The 14,802-nt window shown below is 40.9% G+C and overlaps 1 protein-coding gene across 7 annotated transcripts in view; it reads left to right on the forward strand.

Moving 5' to 3' along the window:
* The window catches only part of fsip1 (fibrous sheath interacting protein 1), a 41,929-nt gene that overhangs the window by 320 nt on the left and 26,807 nt on the right, over positions 1–14,802 (forward strand). For 5 of the 7 annotated variants that reach the window (XR_014916819.1, XM_085442057.1, XM_085442061.1 and 2 more), the window contains exons 2-8: positions 73–130; positions 207–376; positions 629–710; positions 801–890; positions 1,494–1,633; positions 1,885–2,004; positions 6,119–6,280. Coding sequence is in view for 6 of the 7 variants with exons in the window: in XM_085442057.1 (XP_085298183.1) it covers positions 73–130; positions 207–376; positions 629–710; positions 801–890; positions 1,494–1,633; positions 1,885–2,004; positions 6,119–6,280 (822 nt within the window). In the remaining variant the exon portion in view is untranslated. The remainder of the gene's footprint in view (positions 1–72; positions 131–206; positions 377–628; positions 711–800; positions 891–1,493; positions 1,634–1,884; positions 2,005–6,118; positions 6,281–14,802) is intronic. The other 2 variants (XM_085442058.1, XM_085442062.1) reach the window with 1 other exon arrangement.

Below are 14,802 nucleotides of genomic sequence, written 5' to 3' on the forward strand. Positions count from 1 at the left end.
TAAACACGACATATTAGCATTGTATATGTCATTGGTGTGCATCTCGTAACTTTAGACTACAATTTCCTGTAGATTCCGAACAGCTCTGAAGAGTCTACAGGCCACTCATCAGTCACATGTCCTGGCAAAGGTAATAATTCCACACAGTGTGCTGTGTCGTTGACTTTTATTGACGGTCACTCACTTACAAAAATATTGGACTGCAGATCAGTCTCACGCTGATGCTTCCGAGGGACAGAATGAACATTTTAAACTGCAGAGAGCTATTGAAGAAATTAAAAGACTCGATGAGATACTGTCTGCAAAAATCTTCAAACTAAAAGAAGTCCGGCGACAAAGAAAGGAGTTTCAAGCAAAACTCTGGCAAGAGTTCAAGGTAGACACACCTTTGTATCCAATCTCCTTCCTTGATCAGTTTATTAGACTGTTTTAAAACTAAAATATTTTCATTCTTATCACCTCAAAGTCAGAAGTCGAAGTCAGCTTGATTTTTAAAAACCATATGTACAGCTCATACGCAGGAATTTGAAATTGCAATACTCCCACGGCCCTGAGTGTTAAATTAAAACAATCTAAAAGATAAAAAAAATCACCTATATGTGATGTTATACTGTGTGTTGATCTGCAGCAGAATAAACCTGGAGGTCACTCTGGATGTGCTCAGGAAGCTTTGAACACAAGGTTGTTTTTGGCTTTGGAAGTACCCGAAGGTAATATTCAGAACAGCAACAAGTGTGTGGGGAACATGCAGTTCATATCATCACTGAGTCACTGATGAAGACTTTCTTATCGCCCTCTAGGAACAGATGAGGACAACAACGTTATACCTGTGTTTGACACTCAGATTCCTGAACATGAGCAGAATGGAAACAACCAGCACTCGGAGCCAAGTGAGCTTGTGGAAAGACTGCAACAGAAAATACGTTCTTGTTTGTGCTTCCAAAATTGTGCACACGATGGCGCCACAGGGTCAGGGAACTTTAGCATTTGATTCTTGCATCACTTCAGCCTGCTGCAGGCATTAATGTGCTAAAGGAAATATTTCCAAGAAATGAATGTATAGCAACTGGCCCTGTGTGACTCATAAACGTTTTTCTCTTCAGGATCATGTGCCTTTTTTATGATATTGATTCCCTAAGAAATAAATCTCTTCCTAAAACAGCAGTCAATTCAATGCTAATTGCTCCATTCAAAGATTCTTAGGCAGATTAGCTGCTTGTTATCATAGAGGCCTAAGATGTAGTTAGTAGATTGTCCTCCTGCCTGCTATGCCACCTTGTAAGAATATTTTTAGTCTACTTCTTTACAAACTACTTATATTTGTATATTTTACTCTGATCACTCTGATTTGAGCAGCTGCAAACTCATCATGCCAATAGGATCACAGAACCACATTTGTAAAATAACATTATCAGATTTAACTGGTTATTAGAGTCTTGACTTACTATTTCAATATTTATCTTCATAAATGCATTGCATACTTTCCTTGACAGGTAACCAGAGGCCAGACAGCTTGATCAGATCATTTGAAGAAGATTATGAAGACACTAGGGAAGACCAATTTGAACGCAGCCACTCTGGAGATTCCAAAGGCATGAATAAACAGAAGGACTTTGTCAAGAAAAACATTGAGGTATGTCAAAGTTCAGACTGGGCCAAATGGAGTACTTGGATATATCGCATGACTTAAAGTGAGTCTCTCCACTGTTGGTTTTTCCACTGAGGAAAATATTTGGTCTCTTGTTAAAAAAAACAACAACCCCCCCCCCCCCCCCCCCCCCACCCCCAATAATTTATACATAATAGGACACCACTAAAAAGAAAAGAAATGCCGGGCAAATAATGATTTTTAGTTTCTATCACAAATGTTGTGTTATGCAATAGCTTGTAAATGGCGGAGGAGGTGAAGTGCTTTTGACCCAGGCAGAGAAAAGGCGTCTGGCTGAGCTCCTCCGAGAAATAGATGAAGAGGAAGACGACCCTGCCAGAGGCGCAGACAGCAAGGTAGGCTGACAAGAAGCCCTAACAGGCAACATATGCTGTAGAATGAGTCTCTCTTTTTCAAGTTTCTTTGTACTTACCCTTTGTGTCTCAGAGGCCTTGTGCAATAGCACAGTCGGAGGAGATGATCTCATCAGCTGCCTCCTCTACCAACACGTTGATCCTTTCTGCTTTCTACATATAATAAAACTTATAATTCTTATAATGACCTTTTAATACAATCCCTTCATTTTTTCAATAAATAGTTTCTTTTGTGATATTATACAGTCCTGTAAAAAGGAGCTTTCACAGGACTGTATGCAGCCCTGTACATACAGTACTATAATCCATGAGTTTGGAGAATCGTCTTTACCCATATGGAAAAGAAATAGTAAAAACTTATGATTTACTCATGAAAGTGGCCACTTTCTCATTACTTTTATATATTGTTTTAGTAAGTATCCAAAACATACAAGTTTCATTATATAATTTTCCAAGGGATCTTATATCTGTTTTCACTCTTGTATGCTTTTCATACAAGTTTCACACAAGACAGATACAAACTTTTATAAGATTTATATATATCTTTTCCATACGGGTAGCAGCAAGAATTTGAAGTATTTTTTTCTGTGTGACACTATCAGTCTGTCACATCATTGTGGAGGAATTTTGTTCCACTTTTCTTTAAACTGTTGCTTCAGTTCATTAAAGTTTCCATGCAGTTGTTTATTCTCAGCTCTTTTACAGCATTTTAGTTGGCTTGAGGTTCTGACTTTGACCGGGCCTTTGCAACACCTTGAATCTTTTTCTTTTTCAGCCATGCTGTTGTAGATTTGCTGCTGTGTTTGGGGTCATTGTCCTGTTGCATGATCCAGTTTGGGCCTAGTTTAATCTGTCGGACAGATGGCCTCATATTTGACTCTGTGGTTGACTCAATAACACCAAGGTGCCCATGTCCACAAAACAAGCCGAAATCAGCACTCCTCCACCACCATGCTTGACAGTGGGTATGAGGAGGTTTGCGCTGTTATGCTGTTTTTGGTTTGTGGCACCGTGCATTGAGGACAGACATTGCTCCAGAACTACTGGGGACTGTTCAGATGCAGTTTTGCAAACCTAAGCCGTGCTGTCGTGTTTTTTTTTTTAGCGAACAGAGGCTTTCCTCGCAACCCTGGCAAACAACTCATGCTTTTTCTCAGAGTACTGGCGCAACCTTTAATGTTTCACATGCTAACTGAGTCCTGTAGAGTCTGAGATGTAGCTTTGGGGGTGGGGTGGGTTTGCTGTAATGTCCACTATAAAGATTGTGGCACTATGATAACACACACATGAATACTACCGACCAGCAAACAGTAAAAACCTCATTTTTTATAGAGGTACTCAGATTTGGTGATGATCAGTTAAGTGAATTTGATTAGCAGCACCTGGCTGTTACTTAGCCCTTAATTCCTATGAAAGCAGTAGTGGTGTACTGAGTTTGAAACATTCTTTTTCACATAACTGTAGGTGGAAATATATTATCGTTGTTAAAATTGTTAAATAACTCAGCCACACTTTGCCTCTCAGAAGAGCATATGGGTCAGATATCCATGTTTTAAAGACTGCTTGGCAGCCGACGGGCAGAAGATTCTGACTTCTGAAAGCGCTTCACATTATGAGCCAGATGTCAAGTGCCACATGTGGTTCACACGGAATGCTCCATGTTATCCATTAGTTTTATAATTATGTTTTCAAAACTATTCCCTCTGCCGTGTTTCAGCACAATTCAGAAGCCAGGATCCCTACAGCTGCACACACTGTGCTGATAGAGCTTAAAGCTAAGAGAATGGACCTTTTGTTTTCCTTTGAGGATTTATCTGAGACCCTGCCACCTGGATTTCTCTGTGAACCCACCCACTCCATTCTAACTTCAAATGATTTTGTTTTCACTTTTAATTTGCCTTAATAACTCTTTTGGCAGCTGTGCGACCAGTTTGAAGTCCGATGAGATGAAACCCTCTGGAATGCAAGAAAAAACACCCTGCTTACCTTTAACATGCGGTTCCATTTAGTTCAACACTGACAGCTCTGCATCCATGGCACAGCTTGCCAAGGTTTTGTAATGTCTCGGTGCTCTATTCGTGATGCTTCTCTTGACTTTTAAAACAGTACTGAAATCATTTTGGTGGCAGATACCAAACTGGGGGAAGCACAGATGCTCTGAGTCTTTTCATTGGCCGCAAGAAGACTTCCTGTTATTGCAAGACATGCTATTATGAATAGCAATAACGTAGCAAGCATATTATTTATGTCACCATGACTCTGGCAGCGAAGTGTTCTTAGTTCTGAGGACTTCACCAAGTTCTTGGTAGAGTCCTTTGGGACACATCAACCAAAATCTGCTGCTTACTGTTTGCCTCACACATTGATTTGGATGTTACTGACTCCTGTTCTCACAAGCTCTACAGTTTTGTGTAACCCGATAAATCAGGAGCAGTCAGTAATCGCAGAACGCGTTTATCCCTTAGGAAAGGCCTTGTGCGAGATCCTTTCACTATATAAGATAAGATAGAACTTTATTAATCCCTCGGGTGGGTTCCTCTGGGAAATTCTATATCTGGCTATAGGAAGCACCAAAGCTCTGTCAACACGCAGATTAACTCGGTCTTTATTTATCCATTTTCAGGTCTCTGTTCACATTCCTACACAGAAACTGGTCCAAACTGGAAGCTTCAGAGAGTTCAGTTTGCCCACCTTTACTTGGCAGAGGAAAAAGACGAAAAGCTCTCCATTGTGCCTCTTTTAGGCTCCTTCCATCTTGTATCGCAAATTTGACAGAACACATTAAAATATCTGTCATGATGTGAGTTTTACTCTGGTATTTTTTATTTTGTTGGAAACATCAGTGCTGTTTGTACGAATTTTTCCTTGACTTTGATAAATACCTACAGTATCACAATACAGCTGAAATGGTAACTACTTTCACATGCGCATTTATGCACGTGGCGGGTCAATGAGGAAATCATTAACGAAGAATACATGGGGTAATAATGTCCCGTATTCTTGCACACATCCAACACAGGAAATTTTTGAGTTTTTGAGTGCTTTAATTGTTGAAACTGGTGAGCTTTGAGTTGCTTGGATGGATTTGGGCTTTTCCATACTGCTCCCTTTAAAGGCTTTGTAGATTCCCTCCTCCAGCATTATCTCTTTTTTTTGTGACCACAGATGAAGATTTATTTAATATCAATTAGAGGCTTCATGATCAGACAGAGCTGTGCCCACTGGTCTGGGTTCAGACCTTTAAATCTGACCTCTCTATCAAGTTATTAAGGTGAGTTATATATCTGTCAGTGTTATATCTGTATATCAGTGCTGCTCAGTTTAGGGTAAAAGTAAAATTCTGGTCCAAGAGCTTGTTTTTCTTCTTTATCTGTGAATTCCTCTCTTCCATGGTGAGCAGCAGCAGGATTAAATCACTCTATGCTTGATGTTTTTATGCGATGTCTGTCAAAACCTTGCATTCTGTCATGCAATGGAACAAAATGCATGCATGTGAACCAAAAGGACATACGGACCCTGTCTGAAGTCTGGCAGCGAGATATTCTGCCATATCCAAGGAAATAATTGCAGCGACTGAAACAATAGAATGGATCGACATATGAAGCACTAATTTGTGTCATAAAAAAATTACGGGTCTCAGCTTTTACATTTTTGCGTTGTGATGTGTTCCACCTACTTAATAGACCCCAATGTTTGCTGTTTTCTTTTGCCAGTTTTCCTCCGAACCTAGTGTTCAGAGGTTACAGCTGCGTTCTTTGGAGAGTTACGATCCTCTTTGGCATGATAGTCTTATTGCGAGATCTTATCTCACCGCCGCACTGTGATGAGCTCATCATCCACACATTGTTTCCCACGTGAGCCCCACTGGGATAGACAGTGAGGAAGATGCATTTGTCAGAGTTTGGCAATCGAGCCATCCAGACAAAAATACCAGGACCTAAAGTTGTATCGCTCTCATGTTTTTCCTTTTTTTTTGTACTTTAATATTACAAAGTTGCTAAATAACTAAGTTGGCAGATAATGTTCATCAGTCTTTCATTTAGGTTGCCACATAATAAAGCAGGCTAACACGCATTGGACCTTGTGTTTCTTTCAGGAGACCATGTGGGCCGTGTCTGTCCCCACAGTCCAGGGTTACACCCCGGAGCCCTCTGACCTGGAGCAGCTGATTGACATTGACTCCAAAATTGGCCTTCTCCTTCCTGTGGAAGAATTTCACTCTGTGCACAGCTCATACACCAACGTAACCATGTCACAGGTAAGCCAGTGTAGTAGAGTTGTAAGGGCAATTGGGTTTATACTCTATACTAGACCTCGGAGATCTCACCCCCGTTCACCAGTGGTGGGAAATATTATTGTGCAAGTGCAGAGGCTTTGTCTCATGTTTCCATCCAATTTTCCACATTTCCATGTAAGGAGCATATTACAATGCTTTTCATGCAGTATTAGCTGCTGGCAGATTTTAATGCAAAAAGTTTTCTTACAAACACTACCAGTCAAAAGTTTGGACACAGCTTCTCATTTAAAGGTTTTTCTTTATTTTTATGACTATTTACATTGTAGATTCTCAATGAAGGGATCAAAACTATGAATGCAAAAACTATGAACTATGAACTAACTCAAAGCATGTTTTATATTTTAGATTCTTCTTAATAGCCACCCTTTGCTTTGATTACTGCTTTGCACACTCTTGCTTCATATATTTGATGTCTTCAGTGAGTATCTACAATGTAGAGAGTAGTAAAAATAAAGAAAAACAATTAAATGAGAAGGTGTGTCCAGACTTTTGACTGGTAGTGTATGTTCTTCCCATGTGAGTAAGGGGGACTTGTATGTGCTAAATATGGTATTTATACAGTTAGAATCAAATGCTACCTGCTAACCTTTACCTCTTAAATGCTGTACATTTTCTAAGTTTTGACTCTGACCTGTACATCACTACAACATCAAATATTCCATTTTTACGGATATTTATAACTGTAAAAAGAATTTTCCAGGCCTCAGTCCTCTATCCTGGCCCAATCCTAGACGTGAGCTCAGTGAGTTATCTCAGGACTTTATATTACTGTGTTTTCAAAGCCAGATGGCATGTGTGTAACCTGTCGGTGGAAAATGATGTTTTTTTGAAGTCAATGTTGAGAACCCAGGGTGCCATTTTCTACTATCACTACTGGATCTAGTCTAGGAAAAACTGCAAACCTTGAATCTCGGTGCTGGAACAACATGCGAAGTACGTATGATATGATGTCCAGAATGTTTATGGCGTCGATCTAATTATTTCACTCTCACACTGTAAGTGTAGTCAATCATATGTGGAAATGGCAGTTTAACCAAGTGTAGCATTTAAAGTTGAGTTGGATGCAGTAATTATTCCACGTCGGTTCATCTATGCACAGCATCTGTCCGGATGATAAACGGATCTATAACCTGGCTGAGTAGAGTGCCAGATGCATACCATCAAAAAAGGTGAAGTCTTTGGCAAAGGTGACACACTGCCTCTTCAAACACCACTGTTTTAAATGGCTAAACTGATACTTAGGTTGAACCATATTATCATTACTCATTACTGTCACTACTCAGTAATCTGGTACTATAAGTAATACCATTCAAAATAAGACGATCCTCTCTTGAGCAAGATTCTCCCCACATGATGTGAACTGGACTTCTGGCCAGTAGTATGAAATCGTGATAATAGTAGACAGCTGGATGTGTCACTTTGTGCAGCCTACTTTCCCTCCCTTCCCACCCCTTTAATCATCTCGCCTGCTCAAAAGAGATCCTGGAAAAGTAACCCCCCCCCATCATCCATCCATCATCTGCTCTCCATTAGTGTTGAAATGGCTAATTCAGGCATTCCTTTTCAATTGATGTAAAATGTGAATTGAACAATGACACTCAGATTATGAAAAGCAAATAACCAGTTGAGCAAATGATAAACTTCAAAATGCAGCCCACAGGTGTGAAAAATCAAGTGTTTTCTAACCTCAGCTCGCTCCCGTCTTGCTGTTGTGGCGCAGATTAAAAAACAGCCATCCGCAACAATAAATCGCACCAGTGGCTGTAAATCCTTAAGGTGCTCATAAAAGGAAATACGCCTTTGTTTTCAACTTACCTTTCTTCTTAGGCAGCAGCTCCTGAGCTTCTAACCGAAACCATTCGTGTAGCGTGGACCTGCTTGTTTGCCGACTCATTCCAGAGCCGACTGTAATGCACACGACGTTGATATATTAGTTTCAACAACACCGAAAGTGTTTTTTCCCTATTCGTATTAAGTCATGACCTAGATTTCCATGTTTTCCACTGTCTCTTCTTTTCTGGCTGTGTCAGATTGTCACGTTTTACATAGAAGAGGGAGTCATTCTCTCTCGAGCGTGCACTCCCTAATAAAGAATCCGAAGTCTTAAATCTGCGTGTTCCGAACTCTGCGGTGTTCTTTCCCAGTGAGTTGCGATTGATAATCCCTCTTTCATTCCTAGCCACCTTAATAGTAAATTCTCCCTGGCGACACAGCCTCTCTGTTGAGGCTATGAGGGCTGATGGAGTCTGGGAGGCCCGACACCAGCTGGGATGCTGCCACAGAGGAGAGTTGCTCCCCATTAGAATGTAATTTCAGACCTGGTGGAGGTAGAGGAGTGCCAACGTTGCTTTCCTCTTTCATTAGGCATTTCCTTTTCATATTAACACATCCAGCAATCTTTACTGCATACCGTATAAAGCCTACTGCGAGAGTAAACTACCTCATATATCGCAAATTATCTACTTGTACAATATTTGCACACGAGATTTTAATATCAATGCTTTGAGATTTGATATCACCGAACCTTTTCTGTGTCAGTCATTAGACTGTAATGACTGAATGGTACGCTATTAAGATATCCAAGCACATCGGTCCATAAAGCATAGGAAGATTGTTTTTTCAATGCACTGCATTCATCATTGCATTGCTACATGGTGAGTCATGGTGAGGCTTTAGTGGAAAAAGCAGTGTTTTCTTTGCCTCTGGTCATTTATGATGATAGGAAAAAGTTCAGGTAGCTACAAACCACTGAAGACCTGGAGTGAAAGGAAATAAAACACAACTTTAATCACTGTTTCCCTTGGACACTGTCAGTTTTGGGCTTATGACAGCACCGATCCCTTTGCATTCTTCACTCTGCTCCCCTTTTCTCAGGCTTCAGATGAAATAGCCTCGCTGTCATTAAAAACATCTGTTGGGTTGCAGAATTAATGTACAATACACCCTCCTACTGTATCACTGTGTGGTAATGCCTGCACCACCCACAGCTCGAAGCCAGCAGAGACGATTCTGTCATGAGAAGTAGCTGCTATTGGGTGTTCGGTGACATGGGTGTGTATGAGTTCTTTACATCAGAATTACATATGTCATCCTTTCAAATCTGGCTTTTTTTTGAATGTCTGGTTGCAATAAAAATTAACATTTTATGCTGTCATGGTTTTCAGTCTTGGTTTTCAATCAGTGTCACAGTTTATGTGCTCTGAAAGCCCCAAAAGCTTCTTCTGTATTTGAAGTGCAAGTCCAGCTGTGTTTTTGTTGTGCACCGGTCAGCTATATTTTGATGTAAGAGCATGAGGTCACTTAGTCACACTGTGTGGTTGCTGATGAGTGCCCATAATTCTAACTGCAACAAATGTTAAGTGGGAGACCAGAGTGCTGGGCAGAAAACGCCCTTTTGACTAACAGTTTGCAAACGTATCTTATTCAGTTCATTCATATAATTAAAGCTGTGGTAAAGATTCGTTTATATATATATATAAATATATATACTGCTCAAAAATAGAGAAACACTTTTCAGAGTATAGACTCACGTTTGTTCAACTTCTGAGATATTGATGTGGTCAGTTAATAAACAAGGCATTGTTGTTAATTAGTTTAAGCTGCTTTTGTGTTAATGAAACGCCCCAAAACAGGGATTGTTTTACAGACCACTGAATTTTTTTACTTCCTCATCTTTTCTGATTGTTTTTTCACTAGTTGTGTTTTGGGCTAGGGTCAGTGTCACTACTGGTAGCATGAGGTGATGTCTGGATCCTACAGAGGTTACACAGGTAGCTTAGCTCCTGCAGAATGTCACATCAGTATGTGCCATTGGCAGAAGGTTTGCTGTGTCTTCCAGCACCGTCTCAAGAGCATGGACGAGATTAAAGACAGTCACTTTAGGAGAGCTGGACAGGGCTGTAGAAGGTCTTTAATCCATCAGGAGGACCGGTATCTGATCCTTTGTGCAAGGAGGAAAAGGATGAGTACTGCCAGTACTGAGTACTGCTTCTAATGGGGCCCGTGCTCGCTGATCAGTACTGTAAAGCCTGATTGGAATATGAAGTAGAATACCACGTTTGGGATTTTTATAGATGAGAGCAGGTTCACCCTGACCACATGTGACAGATGTGAAAGAGTCTGGAAAAGTCATGGAGAACATTACGCTGCCTGTAACATCGTTTAGTACGGCCGATTTGGTGGTGAGTTAGTGATCGTCTGGGATATCCATGCAGGGATGCACAGATCTCTACAGGCTAGGCAACGGCACCCGGAATTATTCTTTTTAATGTTTTTTTTTCAGCTCTTTGCTCACCCCACAGGGTGCTGAGGATGTGTGTGGATTTTTCCCCCTGTTTTAATGCCAGACTGCCATTAAAACAGGATGAAATCCTTTAACTGCCATCTCCAGCACTCCCACCTGTCTTTTTGTTAGTGTCTATAAATTATATACCATAGCAGGTCTCAGTGCCATGTTGGAAACCTTTCCTTTTGCTCCTGCTGCTATTCTTCTGTCACAAATGGCCTGGTAAATGGCCTGTATTTATATAGCGCTTTACTAGTCCCTAAGGACCCCAAAGCGCTTTACATATCCAGTCATCCACCCATTCACACACTGGTGATGGCAGCTACATTGTAGCCACAGCCACCCTGGGGCGCACTGACAGAGGCGAGGCTGCCGGACACTGGCGCCACCGGGCCCTCTGACCACCACCAGTAGGCAACGGGTGAAGTGTCTTGCCCAAGGACACAACGACCGAGACTGTCCAAGCAGGGTCTCAAACCGGCAACCTTCCGATTACAAGGCGAACTCCCAACTCTTGAGCCACAATCACCCCTGAGACTCCACCTGCACGCACTCTCTTCTTCACCTCTCTTTTGCACCCTCTGTTGCTTTGAATGGTTGATCCCAGATATTTAATCTCATCCACCTTCACTACCTTTACTGCTTGAATCTTCGCTGGTGCACCCCTCATTCACACGCATATCATTCCTCTTCTCTCCAGAGCATACCTTCACCTCCCCAGGCTCTCTTCCTACCTGCTCCCTACCCTAGCAATTTCATATGTAAATAATGAAAATGGGGAGCGTCTTTTCATAGCTAAATAGAGTGGAAATCAATAATAAAAATAAACATACTTTCACACTGCTTTTTAAATCCAAAAAAAGAAGACATATGCACATTTCCGCCTATCTGTCGACTCATAGTTTGAATCTTCACAGAGATTTAAGCATCATGTAGTACACTTTTAAAACAAAAACATAACTATTAGGTGAAAAATATTGTGTAAAATAATAATAAAAAATATGTTTCTTGTTAATAGTGATGACAGTTGGAAAACAAAAAGGACGATGTATCCTCAGAAGTCAGGAAGAAACGGTCCTCCCTGGAATACGATGTCATGTCCCCGCTGAAATATGGAAGATATGCTAACTCGCAACAGAAAACAATGTGACAGTGTTTCCTTTTTAATCATTAACAGCAGTTGAACTTTGGTATTCATCACACTGGTAACCTTTCTTTCCTTTTTTTTGAATAGGTTTATGAAACATCTAATACGAGTTTTGGCTGGACAGCTGGTCAGAGCTGAGGTGTCAGTGTTGTCGTGTGGCACGCCGGGTGTTTTTCACAAGGTTAACTTGGCTAAAAAGCACAGACTCCACACCCTTCCCCACCCTATAATTCCCGCGAGACCCAGTTTATTGTCTTCTTATAAACGCCTCTCCCGCTGGTGTTCTCCACACCAGCAGTTGTGTTAAGTGGTGTAGAGAGGTTTTTCCTTGTCATGGTTCAGATCTGACTGTTCCACTCATTATGGCCCTCGATGGTGGGTAACTTAGTCGCACAGACATCTGTTAACAATTAGCAAAGCTTTAAATATCTGCTGATCTCCTGTCTTTATGATCCAAATCACAACCTGCTATCCTTTGCATTTTAATACGCGGGGTAGAGCTAACCGTATTTTACGGAATAATTCCACATTTTGGAAAAAATATACTTAAATTGATATCATAAACTTCACAGGGTTGTATTGCCTTGTCAATTCTCACAGTCTTTCATTTTTATTATTGATATAAAAAAAGTCCACTCAATGTGTAATGTTAGCAGCTGAACTATAGGCCAGATATTGCCTGACAGTGCACAGCATTGATGGACAAGAAGTGCAAAAAGATGCTTGGATGCGTTTCTTCTCCAGATGCTTCTGATAAATATTGAAAGTGGCCCGCTTCTTAAGCTCTGTGTTCACATCGATCTCAACTGTGTCATTATTTGGAAGAGAGTTAAACTACCTTTTGTTAGCAAAGTGGGGCTGAGTGGAGACACTTTTATGAGCAGTGTCTCTTAATAGTAGAATCAGACTGTGAAGCATTTTCAATGGTTTAAAGGGATTGTGAATGCAAATGTTTCTTTAGTGACCTGAGGCAGTGAAATTTTCACACAGGTTATTGTTCTCTGATTATTCTCTGGATAATGCTGAGTTGTTGTGAACACACAGGTGGCGTGTGTGTGTGTTTTCTTTAAACCCGTTTCACATTTAACATCCTTTTTGGACTGCCAGGAGGTTATGATCTTTGCAGCAGTGATTGCTACGGACCATCCTCAATACTAAAAGAGAAAGCAACTATAAAATCCAGATGACCCACAAGTGAATCTTCTAATACTTTAGGAATGCTCACCAATCACCGAGTTATCTACAGGGATCCAAAGTACTGATGGGAAAACATGACCTCAGGAGGGGAAAAATGACAGCTTGGATACAAACAAATTTTGTATCTGGGACATTTTTAAGATTGTGATATACAAACCCTGACACTGTTTCTTAGGGTGCAGATTTGTGGCATAACTTTACAGAGGAGGGAGGAGTGGTTTCAAGAGGTAAAAATACGCCTCTGTGCGTGGCGAGTGGTGCAAAAACATGCACATTTGTTTGCATTACCTTGCTTCCCTGAGTGTCAGCTCCTAATGGGTATTATATACAGGCTGTGTATACCATACAGCTGTGTTGCAGAATCTCTGATTGAGAAATTGACACATGACTGCAGGTCATAGCTGGGTAAGAACGAGAAAGAAACAGGGAAAAGTGAAAACGCTCTTCTATAGCTACTGAACAGCTTGCTCCTGAGCTCTCACAGGGAGTGCTCGTGGCAAGGCATGCGGACAGGCCTTGGCAGGTAGCCTGGGTCCACGTGGCACAGCTTGAGCTCCTTCTATGCTTCAGATTTAAAAAAAAAAAAGATTCAGTGTGAGTGAAAACAGAGAAACGCAGAGGAAAGAGAAGTGTGCTGTCCTGAACAACACCAGACATCTTTGCGTGAGTCAGCACGGCTGGCCTTCTTTTATCATCACAGCACGGCCCCTGTGCAGTGCATAGCCACAGGGCATTAACAAGTCAAACACAAGGGGGAGAATATTTTCCAATCAACAGGAATCAGTTTCTACAGCGTTACCAGGAGTCAAACTGAGCGGTCAGTAATCAACCTTCCAACAGAATCCCAAGTCATAGTGGAAAATATATTGGAGTTTTGTATGGGGCTTCTGTCAAACTGTGTTTTATTATAATGAAAAGTGTTTCTTGGATTTGGATGCGAATAACATTCTTTCAGAGTACTGAAGTCAACCACTAAGCACAGTCTGAAAAAAGCCCCGCAGCATATTGTAGATTTGAAACAAATAACTCAAGTTTTAAGGCTGGAAAGGACACCGATTATTGCAGGGCTATTGCAATTAACTGCAATCGATTGTTTAATAAACCGGTAGTATAACAAAAGCAGGCTGTTTCCATTATATATGCAGCCTGTTTTCTTTAATGACCGAGTGACTTAATGTGACCAACAGGCACTTTTAATATAACAAAGACCCAGAGAATCAAGCCCAGTGAACCACTGCATGCTTGAACAAACTGCTGTTAGAAACGCTGGCCTGTGTTCACATCACATAATTGTTTTCCAAAGAAAAAACGTATTTTTCTTCTGTTTGCGTAACTCTTTGCAGTATATGTAGAAAAATATCCAGAAGTCGTCATTTTCCTGTGAACTTTGCTCGAGAGACCACACATCGTACCAATTAGTTTATTTGGCATGTGTGGTAGCTTTTATGATTTTACTTTTGACACTTCCTTGGATTTCCTGCCTCGGAGCATGTGTCACTGTTTAGCTTGTCTTGAAAGTGTGAACAAGGTCATCAAGCTGTCGCATTGGTTTTGGTCAGGCTCAAGACTCTCCTCCTTAATATCTATAACGTACTACGAAGGAAGCTGAAGTAACCGCTGGGCTGGTATGTGCTATTACTACGTAATAACATATGCTCGTCACTGTAGGCTGCAGCAGAGCACTGATGCGTGATGACGACCGAAATATTTGTTTTGTTTTCATGAGATGCATCTGAGAATGAGACCGGTCTGCCAATCTTACTGGCTCCCTTTGCTATTAAAGCTAATATGATTGACGTTATTTAATAAAATGCTGCTTTAATGGGAACATCAGTATGTAGCACATTCAGTATT

This window comes from Copadichromis virginalis, linkage group LG19 (assembly GCF_057382275.1).
Source record: "Copadichromis virginalis isolate Kocher_CV1m ecotype Utaka linkage group LG19, C_Virginalis_male_GT1.1, whole genome shotgun sequence".
NCBI classification, from domain to species: domain Eukaryota; kingdom Metazoa; phylum Chordata; class Actinopteri; order Cichliformes; family Cichlidae; genus Copadichromis; species Copadichromis virginalis.